General features: G+C 40.0%; 1 protein-coding gene across 1 annotated transcript in view; it reads left to right on the top strand.

The window, feature by feature from the left end:
- Positions 1-19,577, top strand: part of PHLPP1 (PH domain and leucine rich repeat protein phosphatase 1) — a 212,419-nt gene that overhangs the window by 153,604 nt on the left and 39,238 nt on the right. The window contains exons 6-11 of the mRNA XM_049620260.1: positions 3,943-4,089; positions 4,911-5,141; positions 9,133-9,335; positions 11,145-11,205; positions 14,038-14,133; positions 17,491-17,646. Coding sequence (XP_049476217.1) covers positions 3,943-4,089; positions 4,911-5,141; positions 9,133-9,335; positions 11,145-11,205; positions 14,038-14,133; positions 17,491-17,646 — 894 coding nt within the window. The remainder of the gene's footprint in view (positions 1-3,942; positions 4,090-4,910; positions 5,142-9,132; positions 9,336-11,144; positions 11,206-14,037; positions 14,134-17,490; positions 17,647-19,577) is intronic.

Here is a 19,577-nt window from a genome sequence, read left to right as displayed (position 1 = left end):
AAAATCTTATTTTGTAGGAGACATAGAGATTTTCTAGTCTTTTCTTCCCTAACACTATGTTATCACCTGGATCCCTCTTCTACATTCTCTTTGAATGAAGGTAAAGGGAGGAAAGGTCATCCACTCCCCATTTTGATTTCTCTCTCTTTTAACTTAACCATTGCCTCTAGGTGTCTCTTCCCTGTTTTAAGACCTAAGAGAAGTAAATTCTAGGTGGGCCTTCTTATCTTTCTCTGAAGGGGTTCTTGAATTGGCAGATGCTTGTAATCTGACTGCCTTTCACATCTATAAAGAAAAAGTGGAACTCTAAGGAGAGTAAGGGTTAGAGTTTCCAAAACAAATGAATTTTAATGTGTTCGGATCAAGAACTTGAGTTCTCAGAAACAATACACACTTTGTTTGCTAAACAAGTCTGCTGGACACTGTGTTCTTTTCTGGGAAGAATTTGGGGGATGGGCTGCAGCAAGAGTAGTATGAGGGGTGTGGGGAATGTGATAAGAAGGAAGGAAAGACATTTAAGATATTTGAAAATCAGAATCGGTGCTTAAAATGTACAGGTCTAGGGCGAGAGTATAAATGGAGGCCCACCCCATATATGTAAATATTTATTATAATCAAGCTAATAAACTGTTAAATAAAATATGCTCTCTCCTCCTACCTTAACAGACTTGCAAGTGTAGATTCAAGTTTAGAATCCTCAGACCCCTTGGGATTCCACACATTCTGAGCTGTCAGCACAGAGGCTGACGTGGGGCTCGAACTCGTGAACCATGAGATCGTGACCTGAGCTGAAGTCGGAAGCTTAACTGTCTGAGCCACCTAGGCTCCCTGAAATTAATTTTAATAATGTTATCTAACCTAGTATTTCAAAATTACTACCTGTTCTAAAAATTATTAACTAGTTTATGTTCTTTTCAGTGTATTTATACTTGGAGAACATCTCCACTGGGACCAGCCATTTCAGGTGCTCAGTGGTCATCTATTACTATTGCTGTTTTATTGGATGTGGAGACTCCTTGTTTTTGGGGGGGGGGGGGGGGGGGGGGGCGGTGCGCGCTTGGTCCCCAGGACTGAGGGCGGTTCTCTTTATCATGAGGTCTGGTAGTTTTTATCATTGAATTGATGCAAAGAATAATTGCACTTTGTAGTTAGAGCTGGCACCAATTTTGAAATGCAAATATATATACCTAAGACGATGGAGGGTACTTGTTAGGAGTTTTTTATTTTTGTGTCTCTCTTTTTCCGTTTAAGCTTGTCAACTGCCTTGTACTCATTCAACTTGTACTTGTGCTGCTTTCCTTTGTTGTCAGAAGTGCTGTGGTTCTAGTAAATTTGTTTGTAAAGATGAATATACCTCCCCACCCTTCCCCCCATGTTATTGACTAATACTTTTCCAAGTCATAAGTACCGGAACTGTAATCACTTCATGCCTACTTTCTGAAAAGCCTTTGTACTCCATTGTGTTGGATAATGTCTAGTGGGTCTTTTTCCTTCCTAGAGGGACTTTTTTTTTTTTTTTTTTTTTTAGGTTCAGTTTAATTGCATGTGTATTTTTAAACTGTGGCCAGTTCTACCAAATGAGGAATCATATCTAGAAAGTAGGATACTGTTTTTGTTTGGACTAGAACAGCACTTTCATCTATTTCAGGATAGAGTTGGCAGATTTAGAAGGGGGGAAAAAAAAGTCACCCCAGTTAAATTGGAATTTCAGAAAAACAACAACAACAATTTTTTTTTCTTTTTTTTTTTTTTTTTTAGTATAAGTATGCCCTGTGAAATATTTGGGGCATACGTGACACTAAACACTTATTGATCTGAAGTTCTTATTTAACTGGGCGTTCTGTATTTTATCTGGCAACCATATTTTAAGACTCCTTTACCCTCTCAAAAATTGAAGAGTTTTTATTTATGTGGATTAAATCTATTGATATTTACAACATTACAAACTTAAACTGAGAAATAATATATATTCTTTAGAAAAATAATAAACCCATTCTTGTTAACATACGTGTTTTTTATGAAAAGTAACTTTTAGGGGAAAAAAGGTAGAAGACTGTCATTGTGTTATATTTTTGTAAATATTTTAATGTCTAGCTTAATAGAAGATCGTTGGATTCTCCTGTTTCTGCGTCCAGTCAGGTGCGCTATCACAAAGACCTGTACCATCTGGAAATCTCCACTGGAAAAGGAGAATGGCAAAAGACAAGTAGCGTCTTAGTATTGTTATAAGGTACTTCTGACCTTGGGAATCTCTTGAAAGGGTCTCAGGGCCCTCTTCCAGGGTCCTCCAGCCATTGAGAACCTCTGAACTAAGAACAATAGAACCTGTGACTCTAGCTTGTAGAGTATAGATCATGGATAATTTAATCAGAATAGAGGATAAATTTTTTTTTTAATTGACATACTATTAGGTCTATACTCTGCCGTTTAAGGAAACAGCTATTATAAAAGAAAAATCAACGTAACACTTTTAACCTGTCAAAGAGGCCCTGTGTCACTTTTCTGTTTAGAATAAACTTTATGTTGCTACCTAAGACAAAGCTTAGTATTTTTTATCATAGAATTCAGCAGATAGGTCACATGACAATTTCCTTAAAATGCTGATTGGATTGAATTGGATTTATTTTTAAGATGTGTGTGTCTGTTCTAGGCATTGTACGTGCTGCCCCGTATTTAGTCTTGGGTGGTTTTATGAGTAATCGGCATAATTGCAATAACTAATCTGATTCTCATCTCAAAAAAATGGAGAGGTTGGCAGTGGGCCAACAGGTTTCAAACACAGACAAGTTAAAACTTAAACATGAGTTCTTTAATTGCTTGGACAATTGAGAAAATGAAAGAGCCATTCACAAAAATGGAATAGGAGAAGTGCTGGTCTGGGAGACAGACAGGCAGTTGAGTTTCCACTGGAAATGTGGCAGGGTAGCTCAGGAGATAGGAGATGGCTGTGGTGGGTTAGAGAGAGCTCCTCCCAGAGCAGTGAAATGATTTCTGAGGAAGGCAAGGCGGAGAGAGGGAAGAAACTGACAACAGCTCTGTGAGCACTATTTACCCTTGGGGTGGGGAAGAGGAGATGAAGAAGAAGAAAGAAGGCAACCCAGGAGGAAGGATTTGGAGAGTGTTGGAAGAGACCGGGTGAGGAAAATGTCCCGCAAGTGAAATGAGAAGGGCTTTTCAGGAAGGGGTGTGTGGTTAGCGGTATCCAGTGTTGGCCTGAGATTGAAGAATGGTAATTGGTCCTTAAATTGGGAACTATGGAACTAGGTTTCCCGAGAGAGTGTGTAGTTTCGATAAATTAATTTTTTATTGCAGGTGTGTATTTGGGGAGAAGTGAAATGGAAGGGTTTTTTGCTTGTGTGGGATAACACAACTTAAGAAAGGCAAGACTGCAAGTCCCTTCCCTCTCTCCATCATCACTTACTGGTGTGTTAATGAAGCTGGCCCAGGAAGAGCTAGAAAACTTCAGCAGAACTCACCTCTTCACACATTCAGTCTCATTCTAGACTGACGAGTTTGTTTTTATTTTGGGTTTTGTTTTAATGTTTATTTATTTTTCAGAGAGACAGAGCACAAGCAGGGGAGGGGCAGAGAGAGAGGGAGACACAGAATCAGAAGCAGGCTGCAGGCTCCTAGCTGTCAGCACAGAGCCCGACGTGGGGCTCGAACCCACCAACCGCGAGATCATGACCTGAGCCAAAGTCAGACACTTAACCACCTGAGCCACCCAGGCGCCCCAAATTTGTTTTTAAATATAATGTATATATTTTAGGTGGAACACTGGCCTTAGAGTCTGAAGAGGTACACTCAGCTCTGCTGTGCACTTGACCTCTGAGGGCATGTTTCCTCCTTCGTTGAATTGGATTAGATGACCTGTGCTAAAATTATGTGACGTTATGCATCTGTCACATTTGTCTTTTCTTTCCTTTTGTTTCGTTGTGATAGGTTCACCAAGTTGAAGAGTCTTAACCTTTCCAATAATCACTTAGGGGAATTCCCATTAGCTGTCTGCAGTATTCCAACCCTGACTGAGTTGAATGTGTCCTGCAACGCCCTTCGAGCAGTCCCAGCAGCCGTCCGAGTTATGCACAAGTATGTACTTCTTTTTTCTTTTTTAATCTTTAGTTTTGAGAGAGAGACAGAGCAAGAGCAGGGGAGGGGCAGAGAGGGAGACACAGAATCCGAAGCAGGCTCCAGCTCTGAGCTGTCAGCACAGAGCCTGTTGTGGGGCTTGAACTCATGAACCACAAGATCATGACCTGAGCTGAAGTCGGACGCTCAACTGACCGAGCCACCCAGGCGCCCCTACACAAGTGCGTCCTTTAAGCCCCACCACACTGTATCCCTCGGAAACCCCCGGGAAGCTGCATCGGGCTGCAGCACGTGAGATTAGCCAACCTGTTATGTTGGGTGTGTAAGTCTTGACCCCAAATCCAGAGAGCAGGGTGTTGGGCAGAGTTCATGTCTTAGCTTTTACACTCTTTAGAGTCATAAAATATTAAAATATCCTTGTTTAGAACTGAAGATCCCCACAGATGAGTGTGCCTACCCATGGGACAAGGGCTTACTTTCTCTTTTTCTGACTTCTGTTGAGTTCTAAGAATTTAAAATAACAACGAAAGATGGGTATTTGGGCTGATTCTCACTGCATTTAGCTCACGTTGTTGCAATTTGTACCTGTCCAAGTTAGGGAGATGGGTCATATTTTGGTTTTCAATAAAAGATTAAGATACTTATCTCTGATCTTTTCTGTCTGGTATATTACTGCCTCAGGCGCTGCCCTTATGCATTTTGCAAAAGATGTAGTTCATTTTCTTTTTCTAATAATATGATCTATACCTGTGGAACTGGTATGTTGATAATAAACATGTAAAATTGACACGTTCTCTTCCTTATTCTGTTTTCTTTAACAGCCTACAGACATTTTTGTTGGATGGAAACTTTCTCCAGGCCCTCCCTCCTGAGTTGGAGAACATGCACCAGCTTAGTTATCTTGGTCTTTCTTTTAATGAATTCACTGACATTCCAGGGGTTTTGGAGAAATTGACTGCTGTGGATAAACTTTGTATGTCTGGAAACTGTATGGAAACCCTGCGGCTACAGGCTTTAAGAAGAATGCCTCACATTAAACATGTGGATCTGAGGTAACTAATTTTAAGAAATCTATCCTATTTATAAGTAGTTGGCTTAGATCTGGGAGCGGGTCAGAGCTGTGGGGGTGACATTCTCAAGCAAGCTGGTTGGTTGGTTGCAGTTTCTGGTGAATGAAGACCCTGTCACGGAGAGCAAAGTGGATGTTTTTTCTCTTTGTCCTCCTTTTCTGTGGCGAGAGACAGCTGATGCCATTGAGCATCTCCTTATTTTTTTTTCCTTCCTTGACTTCCCTAATGTAATATAATGTATTCATTAAATTAATTTGCTTAACTTATTTATTTTAATTTCCCATTTTTCTGTCCAGGTGGCTCTGCCCTTAGTTCATTGTTCTTTACAAAAATACAAAACTCATAATCCCTCGTTAGGCCCAAGTTTGACTAGAACCTCCACTCTCACCCTTGCAAGAGCAAGGAACCTGCATTTTGAATCCTGATCGTGCGCAACTCCAACCAAAACCCACCAGCACGGTCCTTGCCACATTAAAGATTCAATCGTCCTTTAGTACGTGAGGATCAGTTTTAGTGGCTAATATACAAAGAACCGGTATACAAGGAGGAATCTATTCTAAATTTCTCTTTCTTAAGGAAAAACAAAAGCCTGTCATGGGACTGAGTTCCTGTAAAGCAGCATATCAGGCTTAGAGGTCTCATACTAATTTGCCCAATTTGATACTTTTTTCAGCCAAACTAATCCCCCCATTGTCCAGAGGTCGATGACCACATAGTCATCGTGATAGATCTTGGGCAAGATACTTAATGTCTCTGTGCAGCTGTGTTCTCATCTCTAAATTATAGTTAGTGACAGAAGCTAAATCGTAGGGTTTGGGAAGGAATTGAGTTAAATGCCTCCTACTCCCAATGTCTTATGTGTTGTTATCTTACCTGATTGAGGACGCCTTCCTCCTCATGGAACTCAGCTATCATTCTTGGCGTCTTCACGACTCCTCATTTGTCAAGGGTGTTTCTTTCCTCACCTTACTCCCCACTTTCCTCTGTGTTGATAACCCTAGGCCCTCACTCAGAGCTGTCGATTTTTGTCAGTGTAAAGAAGCATCATCTTTGGTCCTTTTCTTCCTTCATACGGTCTGACCTTGGAAACCGTTTCTTCCAGTCCCTCAAAGAATGGCTTCCTTTTCCCTCTCCTCAGACTAAAGAAATCAAGCCTGTTGCACCTGGGGAAGTGTTGGTTAGCAGTTTGCGAAGCGGTTCTTCATTGAAGGAGGACAAATGGTAACCCTGGATCTGAAGTTGAGAACTTTCTCGAATGTGACAGGAGGAGACGCTGAACACTTTGTCTCGTTAACTTTCTTTCTAAATTGTCAACATTATTTGTCTCTGAGTCACTTAGAGTTAGAAAACTTTCGGTCTTAAAGAATTTAAGCCCTTTTAAATTGAGCCACCTAGATTTCTAGTTCTAATTGGATCTTTTTAGACGAGATCGGTTACAGGATATTTAAATACCGGAAGCAGACACGGGACCCTCTAAATGTTGAACGGTTGTGCCTAGGTAACTGCTTTCCTCCAGGCCTCTCTCTACCCCTCCCTGCTCACTCTTGCCCGCATTCTCTCCCTCAAAATAAATGAACTTGAAAAAAAGTGTCTAGCACAGAGCTCCTTCACCACAGATAACCAAGCAGCACTGCTGTGCTTGATCCTTGTTAGCCAGTGTTAGCAGTTGGTTGGTACTTTAATTGACTGACCCGTCCTTGCAGCCTCTCGAATGCCCTGCTCTCCCGCACTCGTGTGTGGAGCTCTCCCTGTCTCGCTCTTCTCTTCAGTCCAGAGGCCATTCTGCCCTAACTCATGCACTGCTTTCTTCGCCCACTTACAGCTGTGAAATTCTGCCTCCCCTTGCCATTCGGATGAGGTGCTTCATCCTGGGTTGCACCTTTTCTGACCATTCTGTGTGTTTCATGCGTCGGTTATGGCACTCGCCACATACTTACAGTCTTTGTATTTTAAAGCATATGATTTTCCTCGCTCAAGTACTAAATCTCTTGACAAACACCTTGTTTTATTCATCTCGTAGTGACACAAGCCATAGGTCACCATGCTAATCACCACCATACCTTTCACTGTTTGCAAACTATGGGCACATACATTCATTTGACTTTCTCAGCTGCCTCGTAGGACAAGTAAGGTGCAATCCCCGTTTTACAGATTCGAATTAGGCTTAACCAGAATTATAAAGTGACTTGTTCAAGGTCCTATGCAATGAGCAGCAAACAGGAACTAGAATATGATGCTGTTTCACACTACCTATCTACACAAAGTAAATCTCAGTGAATGTTTATGAAATAAATAAAATGGCTGTGTTAGCTGAGGGGATTATTGAAAGGAAATTTTAATCACATTTTGCCTCTTTGAAAGTTCATCCTAAATAATTATATTATTGTGTGAGCCTGGAAACTTTTGATATTTGAATCCTGGTAAGACTTGGCAATTTTAGCTGAACATTTCCCTCTCGTTATAGATTTTCTTTTGCCTCCTCATTAAATAAACCCTTTAATTATTTTAGTGTTAATACATTAAATTACAGGAGGGAGCTCTTTCAAATGAAGATGGTGATGCCACATTAGGAAAGTTACTTACAGTGTAAATTAGGAAGGACATGGGACTTTTTTTTTCAACTCCTACAGTCTGTTGTATCCAAAATGAGACTTTTTAAAAAATTCTGTGTACATAGTCTAGTAATCTCCTGAGCATTTGGAAATAGGCAAATTGCTGGGTTGAGGCCAGTTTTTAAATCTTACAACCTGGAATAAAAAAAGAAAAGCAAAAAACAAATCCTGTTGGGGACATTTAAAGAGGCCATATGCTATGCTTACAGATTGACAAATCCCAGCTCTTTGCTGTCTGTCACTCATCATTGTGTTCCAGTGACTTTATGATATTGCTAGTAATAATTCCGTTTTCATCATTTTATTTTATTTTTTCAAAGGGCAGAAATTCACAGCCAAGAGCCTTTAGCTTTTTCCTAAGCTCCAGCCCTCCTGTTAATGCTGTTGTAGCCCACGTGCATTATTTCAGCACTTTGTTATGAGAAGTGCAGGGTTCTTGTTTGTTGGTTGGTAAAGGAGTTGGGGGTAGCCTAGCAGACTAGGAATTGAGATTTCCGTCTCTTTTTCTCCCTTTTGAAGTTAAGTGTGTCTTCATTCTACTGATTCCTAGTCCCCGTTACTACTTCCGTATCTTCTTGGGAGCATCTCATCTGTGGCCACCTCAGTCCGTCAGCTAGCTGGTTCTCCTGGCGGAGGTTCTGCCAGTTTTCCCCTGTGCCTTGCTCTGTCCTAGATTTGTCGTCCTTTGTTTTCTACTTTCTCAGCGAATCCTAGATGCCAAATGTCAGTATTTTCTGTGCTCCGCTCTTTCAAGCAATATTTTAATGATGGAGATAGTTTTGGCAATCAGTCCTCGGTCTAAGCCAGCCAGAAATCCAGATGTTTGCATTTTCATCTCTGGTGCATATGTGGCTCCCATTCATTTCCACACACACACACACACACACACACCCCTCCCGCCTTCTCCCTTAAATTCTGCTCACCTCCCTGCTCACGAATCCTTTCTCCTTCCTTAAACATTCACTCTAGTTGTAATGTGCCTAATGGGTTGGTCTGGGTTGTGTTTCTTGTGTTCTTTCAATCAAATTCTGTGGAAATAAATGATTAAGTGGATTTTTTTTTTCCCTCTTGCAATGAATTAAGGTAAAATCAATGTGTGTGATTCTCTTCCAGCCTAAGTGGTCCAAAGTGTGTTTCAGAATATATTGCCAAGATTAAGACCTTCCTGGAGTTGTCGCTAAAAATAGCCAAAGAATCTAGCCAGTTAAGGAAGTCCAGATGCAGAGATGTAAGAAATGATGGAAGACTGTAACATAGTGAGGCGTGCATCCCTTCTCCTTAGCTCACCGTATCAGGGTGTGGCCATTTATTTCTAGCATTGCGGTTAATTAGAGTCTCTGTTTGTGGCCTTTCTCTTCAAGACTGAACATAATTAGGAAGCTAATAGCAGATGAAGTGGACTTTCTCCAGCACGTCACTCAGCTGGATCTGCGCGACAATAAGCTTGGTGACCTCGATGCTATGATTTTCAACAACATTGAAGTTTTGCACTGTGAAAGGAATCAGCTGGTGACATTAAACATCTGTGGCTACTTCCTAAAAGCACTCTATGCCTCTTCTAACGGTATGTAACATACACCACATCAAAGTTTCTCTTTTGGTTCCAAGAATTTACTCAGCAACATCATTGCTTTGATGTGATGATGCCTCACTTTGATTTTGCTTTGCCCGTTTACTAAAATAAGTGTCAAATTTTGCTGCGATAAAAATAATAAAAGCAGAATGCTGGTATGGTATTTAAAGGAATCAAAACAGGAGATTTTATAGTTTCGAATTTGTTTTTCTCATATTGTGGTATTTAGGTAAGTTACTCCCACTTTTGATTTGGCTCCTCTGCTTAATGGGCCTTAATAAACTATTTCTTGGACTACCTTGTTAGGATAGTAAATCTGGAACCGTGATTTAATATTGGAGAGTAAAAATGAAAGGAAGGTCCATTCTGGACTCTATTCAGGGTCTCAGATTTCATGTTCCACTAACAAAGGAGCTAATCTTAAGAGAGACCTGAATTATATACCCACAGGGACACCACAAGTCAAGAGTCTTACTCATTTAATGAGGTCTCTTCTTCAGAATCTAGAAATCATGACATTTCTAAAAAAGAAAAGATCATATGGACATATATTTGCTAACAGGAGGATTTTGATTCCCTGCAATCAGAAAACTGAGTGAAAACTAGTATTTAGTACTCCAAGTTGAACAGTGTTTATCAAGCACCTGTTCTATGCATCGTGCTGTGCAGGAGTCCTAAATGATAGGGGATTTTATTTTTTAAATGAGTTAAATATTGTCATCTCACTGGAAAAACCAGCTAGACCTCAAATAGCGATAAGTCTCCATCACTGAATGGTTATAGGATTTGGATAGCCAGAAGGCACAAAGTGGGCGTGGAAGAGGAAGGAATCTGAATGTGGTCTGTTCGGCAGATGGGAGAAGACAGGGAATTCTGAACTCCTAGGTGCCTGCTAGAAAATGGTAAGAAGTAATTATGGGACGCATGGCTTTGAAGCTTGTGCAGTAAGCTGTAAGAACCCGTGGAGATTCTTAAGAGGAGGGACACATGATGGATGCTGTAAGACTGTAACCGTGAGAGTAGAGTACAGAGTGTATTTATGGGAGAAGAGTGGAGTCCTCGCCATCCTGCTGATCCCCGTCAGTGGAGTGGTTTTCCTGGGAGCAAATGGGAACTTGCGGTCAAGACTACAGATGTTGATTTGACCCTCATCTGTTTAGAGGTGGGACCTGGAACTGTGGAAGTAAGGTAACTGGGAAAGAGAAGGGAGCTGGCACCAACAGCAGACTTACAAAGCCCTCACAGCTGGTGTCAGACAGGTGCTGAACTTGTGAACGACACGGTGTAAGTGTTTGCAGAAGCAGAAGGACATCTAGGAACTACTCTGGGAAACAAAGCCCTAGGTAGATGGTGGTGTCACATTTCATACAGTTTTGAGGAAGGGTTTTCAGATTTGAGTAGAGGAAGTCATTGCTGACCCTTGAGAGCGCTGTTTCACTAGAATGAAGAAGGCAGAAGCCAGATGCATTTGGTTTTCTGAAAGGAAATCTAAATGTTAAAAGTTAATCTTCTAGGTAAACATTCAGCATGCATAACAAGAGGAGAACCACAGTAAGTGGCTGGGGAAAAGGTAGGAAAATAGAACGAGTGGTTTATTTCAATCTCTGAATAAGATCTTGTGATTAAATTGGAAGTTCTCTGTACTTTCCTGTAGTTTCCAAGTTTAACAAATGGATGTATTGTACTTCCTAATGTAAACAATGGAGAATAAAGCGCAGTAATGATGTTCTGTATACAAAAAGAGTCTCTGTGTGACTTGAATGGTAATGTCTTTGTGGTTTTTTTTTTCCTGCCTCCTAGAACTTGTACAACTGGATGTTTACCCAGTTCCAAATTATCTGTCCTACATGGACGTTTCAAGGTAAGAAGCCAAGTCCTAGAGCACTCTAGAGGCTGCTTGAAAGCTATTTAGATGATCCTGTCTGAGCTTCTGCCTAAAAACTTTTTACATATTTTGACTGTAAGTATTACAAATTAAATTCAATAGTTTTACTTGTCCTCTGAAAAATGTATGTAAATATCTGTCAGTTAAAATAATATTTGTGAAGTATACCTAAAAAATAGAAGAATCAAGGTATTAGGTCCCCATGGACCCAATTTGACCACCATGTTTGAGCCTGAAAGATTAGTGAGTTGAAGCTCAATGGCTGGAAGGTCTAGGGGTTCTTTAATTATATTAACCATACCTTCTGTCTTTCGCTGAAATGATGTTAATTTCATTTTTTTTAAATATTGTGCTATGTTTCTTTGATTTTTTTTCCTTCCCTCTGTTACTGTGTACCTACATCTTAGCAACTAAGCCTCCCAGGGTAGGATTTCCATACAGCCTGCTTACTTAGCTCATTTGCAAACGGGCAGACCATGTCACCTTTTATACAAATTCACTACTGCAATGTGTCATATTGACCCCAGTTCCCACAAATATTATAGTAGACTTTTTCCAGAAGGCATAAAACATGTATGTATACAAATTAGACTTTAATAATCTTAACACACAAAAATTGAAATTTACTTTTAACATAATTCCAAAGGAAATATCCACAATTTTCTGAATAGAGGAGCCTGTGTGGCTCAGTCAGTTAAGTGTTCGACTTCAGCTCAGGTCGTGATCTCGTGGTCTGAGTTCAAGCCCCACGTCAGGCTCTGTGCTGATAGCTCAGAGCCTAGAGCCTGCTTTGTATTCTGTCTCTCCTCTCTCTGCCCCTCCCCCACTCATCCTCCTTGCCTCCCTCCCTCCTTCTCTCTGTCTCTGTCTCTCTCTCTCAAAAATAAACATTAAAAAAAAAAGAAAAAAGGAAAACTTTCTGAATAGCCACAGTACATGACCCGCTCACCAAGTGCTAATTCATTTTAGTGTATAAAATCCGTTACAACTGCCATGTAATTGCTCAGGTGCAGAATTTGCCTTTCGTCATGAAAATACACAAACCTAGTTATTTTAATAAGGTTCTCAATCAGAATTATGTAAGAAAGTGTCAGATTTATTACAATTACAATTTTATCATAAATTTGTAATTATAAACTACTTTGTGAGTAGTGCTATGTGCATTTTTTCTACTAAATTCATGTCAGGTTTGTTTAATAAAACTTTTAGTCAGATTATTGCATGATTAAATTGTTATTTTTTCCTACCAATCTTGAATGCTGCATTAACTTTTAAATGAGAATGGTACTAGAGTGGGGTTTGCATGCATGAGTGTATATAAATACCTTGAACAGATGTATTGTAAGAGAGTCAGAGTAAATCTATTTACCCTTTGTTTACAGGACGTAATTAGCAAATGGTTCCCATTAAAACCCCTGAGTGAGACTGAATTGGAAACCCTGTCTTGCTTTTCCCTGAATTCTGTCCCTTAAATGCTGCTCGTCTTGCTTTATAACTCTTATGTCCAGACCTTCACTATAACACGCTCTGCCTCATTCGCCTCCCCAACTATCCGACTTGCTCTTGGAGAACCTGATTCCCCTGACGTAACTCTGAGTCTTTCCCTTCCTCCTCTTCTGTATTCATGTCAGGTACAGGAACTGAGCTGTCCCCCCTCATGGTGTTTACTAGGTCCTCCAGAGCAAAGTCCCTGGTTATGTTTGGTCACTTCTGTGAGTCTTATTGCTGTATAATGAGGTTCTTTACAGCGAGAGGGACTTTCACTCTCTTATCCTGGGAAGATGTTGTAGGGGTTAACTATAGGAAAATAAACAAATCGTGTCTTCTGGCCTTCAAAGCCAGAACCATGTGTACCTATACAAACACTGAGCAGAAAACAATGCCACCTTTTCTGTATTTTAATGGAAAAGGTAGTATTCTTGAAAAATTAAAGAGCATTATTTTTAAGTCACACACAAGGCCACCACCTTTAATATCCCACCTGTTTTCACTTTTGCTCTAATACAGTCCCATCCCAAGCATCATCTTTTCATGGAATTGTTCACCTGCTCATAATGTACATAGCACTTTACATTCTTTGTGCCTGGTCACTTCACATATTTAAAAAAGAAGAGAAAAGGCTACTCATCATCCATGACTAGGGAGGTACTCATGGTAGTAGATTTGTCTAACAAGTGATCGGTTCGTTTAACAATAAAGTCAGCATTAGTTTAGTTCACTCGTTACTGGTAATTATGATTACCGTGTAATGCCTCAGTTAATATTTTCAAATAAAAATTCTGACTCTTAAGAGTCAGTGTGCCTTTTCTCTGCTGTCATTTCTTTCCTTTTATCTGTGATCCCATGATACCTACGAGAGTAGAGAAGCATTTAAAAAATGTTAAGTGTAAAAAAAGTAAATTGGAAAATAAAACTATTTTATGCCATTTGACTTAATTGAAAGAATGTGTATGTTTACTTGTTCATTTGTTTTTTCCAATATAAGACATCTTCTTGCTAAACTTGCATGGGCTTATAAACTTTTTAGGATAGCAATTCCAAAAAACATACCTCTTTTTTTTTTTTTTTTTTGAAGACTTTAGAAATGCTGTAGCTGTGTCCTTTTCTACTTTTTCTTTTTTTCCTATTCCTTGTCACACTTCATCTTGTGAATATAAAGTGAATATATATATCCTTTTGGTTAATACTCACTATACTTTGGTATTTCATTTAAAGTTTTATTCTACATAATTATTTACAGTTTCAAACCATATTTTAGGCCAAATTCCAATCAACAACAACAACAAAATTGTATATTCTTATATTTAGGAACTGCTTAGAAAATGTGCCTGAGTGGGTATGCGAAAGCCGAAAGCTGGAAGTTTTGGATATTAGTCATAATCAAATATGCGAACTTCCTGCACGGTGAGTATTACAGATCAGGTGAGAGGGTCTCAAATTAGATCAGCAGTTTTAAAGTAATTTAGCTTATTATTGTGAACTCCTACAAGAATTTGTTTTAAAGCTTCATTTTTAATATCTTTTATCTCCTATGGTGTCTTTGAATTACAAACTTTCTTCATGCAGTGGACGATAGAGTGAGACTTCGTCAACCAGGCTTTCCAGAGCCATGCGGGGCCGTGCTTAGGGATGTTTTTAAATAAGCTGTGTTTGAAAACTCAGCCAACAATACGATTGCTTCACTTCTGTAATCTCAGTTCTTTCAGAATCTTCCACTTCTGTCTGTTGACTTAACATGCCTGCCTTCCCCACAAATAATTTTTGGTTTTCCTCAAACATAACCTTGGAAAAAAAGATTATTAGATCATTAAACCTAGAAAGAGCAAACTAGATTCTCTTTTTCTTGGTATGAAAGAAAGGTCCAAGGACTTTTCTTTCCTTCTCTTTTCTCTTAATGTAAATTTCGTAAATTTTCATTTTAATGGCAAGATTTGTAAAACAGCCATGTAATGATGTCTAAGGCCATTGATACAGATACCTTCAGGTGAACTAATTCTAGTACAAAATAGTATTGACTGTTAGTGACTAGCCATGGATTAATAACAAAAGGTAGGCTATTCCAGTGTTATCCTATAGAATTTTCTGTGATGATGAAAATGCTATTTATCTTTTATATGAGTGTATATCTCTTCTGTCCAGTATGGTATGCACTAGTCACATGTGACCATTGAGATTTAGAATGTTCCTCATCCTTGCGTATAAAGTATACACCAGATGCAAAATATCTCAATACTGTATATTAGTTATATGTTAAAATAATAGTTTGGAGATATTGGGACAAATAAAATGTAAGACTGAATTTGTTTCTTTTCACCTTTTTTACTGTCGCTACTAGGACATTTTAAATGACATCTGTGGCTTGCATTAGATTTCTGTTGGTTAATGCTGTTAGAATATAGATCTCATAAAAGAGATCTGGGTTACATTTCAATCCCTGGAAAGCTCAGTTAATTTTGCTTTGTTCCTTGGCCATATGTTATACCTGGAATTTCAGTTCTATTTGAAAATGCTTTCTGCTTTAGAGTTTTGTGTTGACTGAGCATGTAGGTGACCCTGTGTAGCCCATCTCCATTATCAAGATGATTTTGATGGTGTGCCCTGTGGATAGCAGTGTGCATACGTGTGAGAGACAGACCCTTTCAGAAGACAAAACAGCAAAAACCATAATAGGCTATTACTAATGGGGGAAAATTTTGTTGGAAAAATCTTGCAATGTTACCTTTCTTCTGTTTTCTCTGTTCTCTTCCCCACTTCGACCCGCCCAATCCAACAGATAGCATGTTGGCATTTAAGGCCTCTGTTTCACGGGAGGCTCCAAAAAAACATTCTGTACACAAACCCAACAATTAAACAAACAAGATAACTGATATTTTATCCAGTTTTCTCCAAAGTTAATTCATCCTTGATTGGATCTGCATTAGTCATGCTTTTGGGGGATCTAAATGGATGTTTATTCAAAATAAATTCTAAATGCCCTATTGTCAAGGAATTAAACAGCCTGTGTGTGTGTGTGTGTGTGTGTGTGTGTGTGTGTGTGTGTATATGTGTGTAGTGTGTGTGATATGTGGGACAAAAAGAATACGTATCGTTTTCCTATTTGTGGTGTTTACTTGCACACTTTCTGTCAGCCCTATCATTGATCTAATATTCAGGCAAGACAGCAATTCATTAGAAGTTGATTTGATATTCAAGCTTTGTTTATCTAAGCCATGTATGTGAAGAACTTCACCAGACAAATTAATATTTAAAAAGTGGAAATGTACTAAAAGGAAAACAATGCTTAGATAGTATCCAAAAGAATTTAGCTAAGTCCAGTAATTAGCAGTTAAGACTCATACTGTAGTTATAAAATCTCCTTTATTTGGAAAAATCAAAATAAAGATTTTCTCACCGGCCCTTCAGATATTTATTTGTTTAAGGGTAAAGTAAGTGTGTGTGTGTGTGTGTGTGTGTGTGTGTGTGTGTGTAGTAATAAATTATACATTCTACCCTCTAAGAATCCTGAATTGTACCCCAGGCCCAGTGAGACAGTAGAAATGGTGAAGCAAGTCCTGAATTACTGGTGTCAGGTGCATGACAGAGACTGCCCCCTGTAGTAGCTGTGACTGAATGGCAGTCCTGGATAACCTGTCTTGTTACACTGGTAGCTAAGTCTTCAAAGTCGGGCAGGCCACACCCCTTTCGTGGCCGCCTGTGCCGTCACAGCACTGAGACAGGTCGGTTGCATCTTTGTGAGCGAAGGATCTAGCTTGATTCTCGGTGAATAAAGTTATACCGTAATGTGGAGTGATTGTAACAGCTCTGGCCGTCCGTGAGTGAGGTCAGAGTGCTAGAAGACAGGAGGTGGGGTGAGGCAGCCTCACTCTTTGACAGCAGTGTAAGTGAATTCTCACTCCGGATGATCCTGGATGCAAATGATAACTTCTCCTTCCCACAGGCCCCACACTTGTGTGTTTCACCCTGGGGCCCGTTTTGTTCTCTACCACTGTTGGAGAAGTCTGAATTGGTCATAAAACGGATTTGTACTTGATCCAAAAGCATTCAACATTTGTTTCCGTTTTTGATAACCCCTGGAAGAAACATAGCCAAGGTTCCAAACAGCTCTCTGAGTCTCGAGAGAAAATACTGGATTAAGTGTGTTTTCTTCTCTTTAGGAGAGGGTCTCTGTTCGGCCTAGGATTAAACCAAAGAGGAGGGAGTGAGGAAACGGAGAAATAGTTGTAATTGTGAAATGCAGATGAGGAAAAACGTAACATTTTATCTGTTGGCATTTGTAAAAGTTTAAGTGGATAGAAGAATCCTCGTTTAATGTGGATCCTATGGTTAAAAATTGATCGACTGTATTTATTCAGAATCTGTTGTGGGTAAAACACCCGTGTTCCAGGGCAATACAAGAAACAAGGCCTACCGTGGGAAGCCTACGACCTTTTAAAGCTCGCCCAGTGAGTCTAACAAGGGTAGACTGTTCTCTTCAGTATCTCCTATGAAACTTGTTTTCTCGCTTTCACTAAGTAGAGCTTCTTTGTTAAATATTCCTGCTCATAGGTTTTCTTCTTTACTTGTTTGTTCACGCAGTATGGAAAACACTGAAATGTAAGAGCTCCAAGTTTGAACTTAGGCTAATGTGAATTTGCAGTTGCTCTGAATGAATTTGTTTCTTCGGAGAGCTTGTTTTAAGTACTCGACTCCTGTTCACTTTTTGTTCTTTGTCCCGAATTAGCTCTCAGTGAGTTTCCTTCTGTCTTGTCCCCTTTTGTGCAGCTTATTTTGTAACGGCGCTCTCCGGAAGCTACTGGCGGGACACAACGAGCTGACGAGGCTCCCTGAGAGGCTGGAAAGGACCTCGGTGGAGGTCTTGGATGTACAGCACAACCAGCTCCTGGAGCTGCCGCCGAACCTCCTGATGAAGGCCGACAGGTAACGCAGCTGGTGTGTTTCGGTTACTGATCTGAGTCGCCGAGCGAGCGTCCCCTCGCCAGCAGGCCCGTCTTACGTGGCAGGACACCGTTTGTGTGGGTTTTCTGCTCATCTGCCCGAGATTTACGAAGAGCACGGTTTTGCCAGCCACGTCTCTGTTGGGTAGCGTGTGGAGTCAGGGCAAGAACCTGGACTCAAGAACCTGTAGGTTCTTCATTAATTTGACTGCTTTCCGGAGAGAACAGCCTGGAGTCGTTCACAAGCACGTGTCGTGGGGGTGTAGCCGTAACACGAGGGTAAGTCTGCCGCTGCTCCGACTTGTGCGGCTGCGGCAGTCTTAGCCACATTCTCTCAGGCCTCTCTGGTCTTGCTTTCACGTACTTGTGACTCTGGGCAACGGCCATCGTTTCCCTAGGGTTTGCTCAGTTCTCGTTGTTGTTTCCTAACCAGTTGTTCTTACCTTTACCACGGTTTTCCCCTTGCATTTAAATTATTTCCTTTTGAACAGACTTTTTCCAGGTAGCTTGTTATGTTACACTAAGTAGTTAACGAAATTGTTTTGATGTGAGGAGGGGGTTAAACATTAAGTAAGAGTGGCCACATGCAGCACTTTCCTTAAAGAAAGCTTTAAGTCAACTGAGTGGTAACTTACTTGGGAACATCTTGTTTGCTTCAGAGTCCTTGTGCACCGTTCTAAAAAGCTCCTAGCCTGATGGCCTGCATCATTGTGACCGCTGCTAATGTTTATTTTTAGTGGGTGACTGTGACCTTAGAGATGACATAAAGGATTGAACTTCTAGTATACCTCATGAGAAAGACAAAAAAGTTAATTTTGTGGTGCTTTTAAAAAAGAAAATAATGATGGGTCTTTCAGCCTTAAAATAAAAACTTGAGATGTGTTTCAACCTGTGAGATTTTTCATGGGCAAAAAGAACTCTGGTTCTCCGAAAGTGAATTAGATACCTGACCATGTGTACCAACTCCCTGTGCTTATTCTTGTCATAATACTCACCACACACTGTATTATAATTTCTTGTTTACTTGCCTGTCCCCACTCTTAGATCACGAACGCTGTGTCCAATGCCTGTGTCTTAATTACAGTGTTAGCCTCAGCATCTTGCAGTGTGTTGGGAATAAAACGGTGCTGAACAAATACTTATTTAATGAACAAAAGAAAATTTAAGGAATTTTAAATACTACCTTCACCTGTGGATTTTCATTTTTCTTCTATGTCCTTTAAAAAAAAAACACTTTTTTTTTAATGTTTATTTTTTTGAACAACAGGGAGAGAGAGAGAGTGAGTGAGTGGGGGAGGGGAGACACAGAATCGGAAGCAGGCTCTAGGCTCTGAGCCATCAGCACAGAGCCCGATGCAGGGCTCAAACTCATGAACCATGAGATTATAACCTGAGCCGAAGTCGGATGCTTAACCAACTGAGCCACCCTGGCGCCCCTAAAAAAAACCCTTCTTAATCAAGAGATAGCTTATAGTGAAAAAAAAAAGTACAACCCTTCAGCATACTGCTCAGTGAATTTTCATATGTGTATATGCCCCTGTAATCATCGCCCAGATCAGGATAGAGAACATTTCTAGTTCTCCTTTCCTTTTCCTTTTGTTCTTTTATCCTCATTTTAAAAAACATTTGTTCTTTGTACCTAATATAAGTTATAATGAATTCCTACTGGAATAGTTACAGAGAAATAATGGAATTGTGAGAAAATGGGATTGTTAAATTGTAATTGGCCAGTGCTCTATCATTCCCCTGACAAAGGAGCAATATTTCAAGATCATTTAAAGAATTATTCTTACTTTTGCATTCATATCAAAGTACAGTTAACCCTTGAACAACAGGGGGCACCACCCCCCACCCCCACCCCGGCACAGTCAAAAATCTGTGTGTGGGGGATGCCTGGTGGCTCAGCCGGTTGAG

Source organism: Panthera uncia (genome assembly GCF_023721935.1).
Source record: "Panthera uncia isolate 11264 chromosome D3 unlocalized genomic scaffold, Puncia_PCG_1.0 HiC_scaffold_8, whole genome shotgun sequence".
In the NCBI taxonomy this organism is placed as follows: Eukaryota; Metazoa; Chordata; class Mammalia; order Carnivora; family Felidae; genus Panthera; species Panthera uncia.
This window is presented reverse-complemented; position numbering and strand designations above follow the sequence as displayed.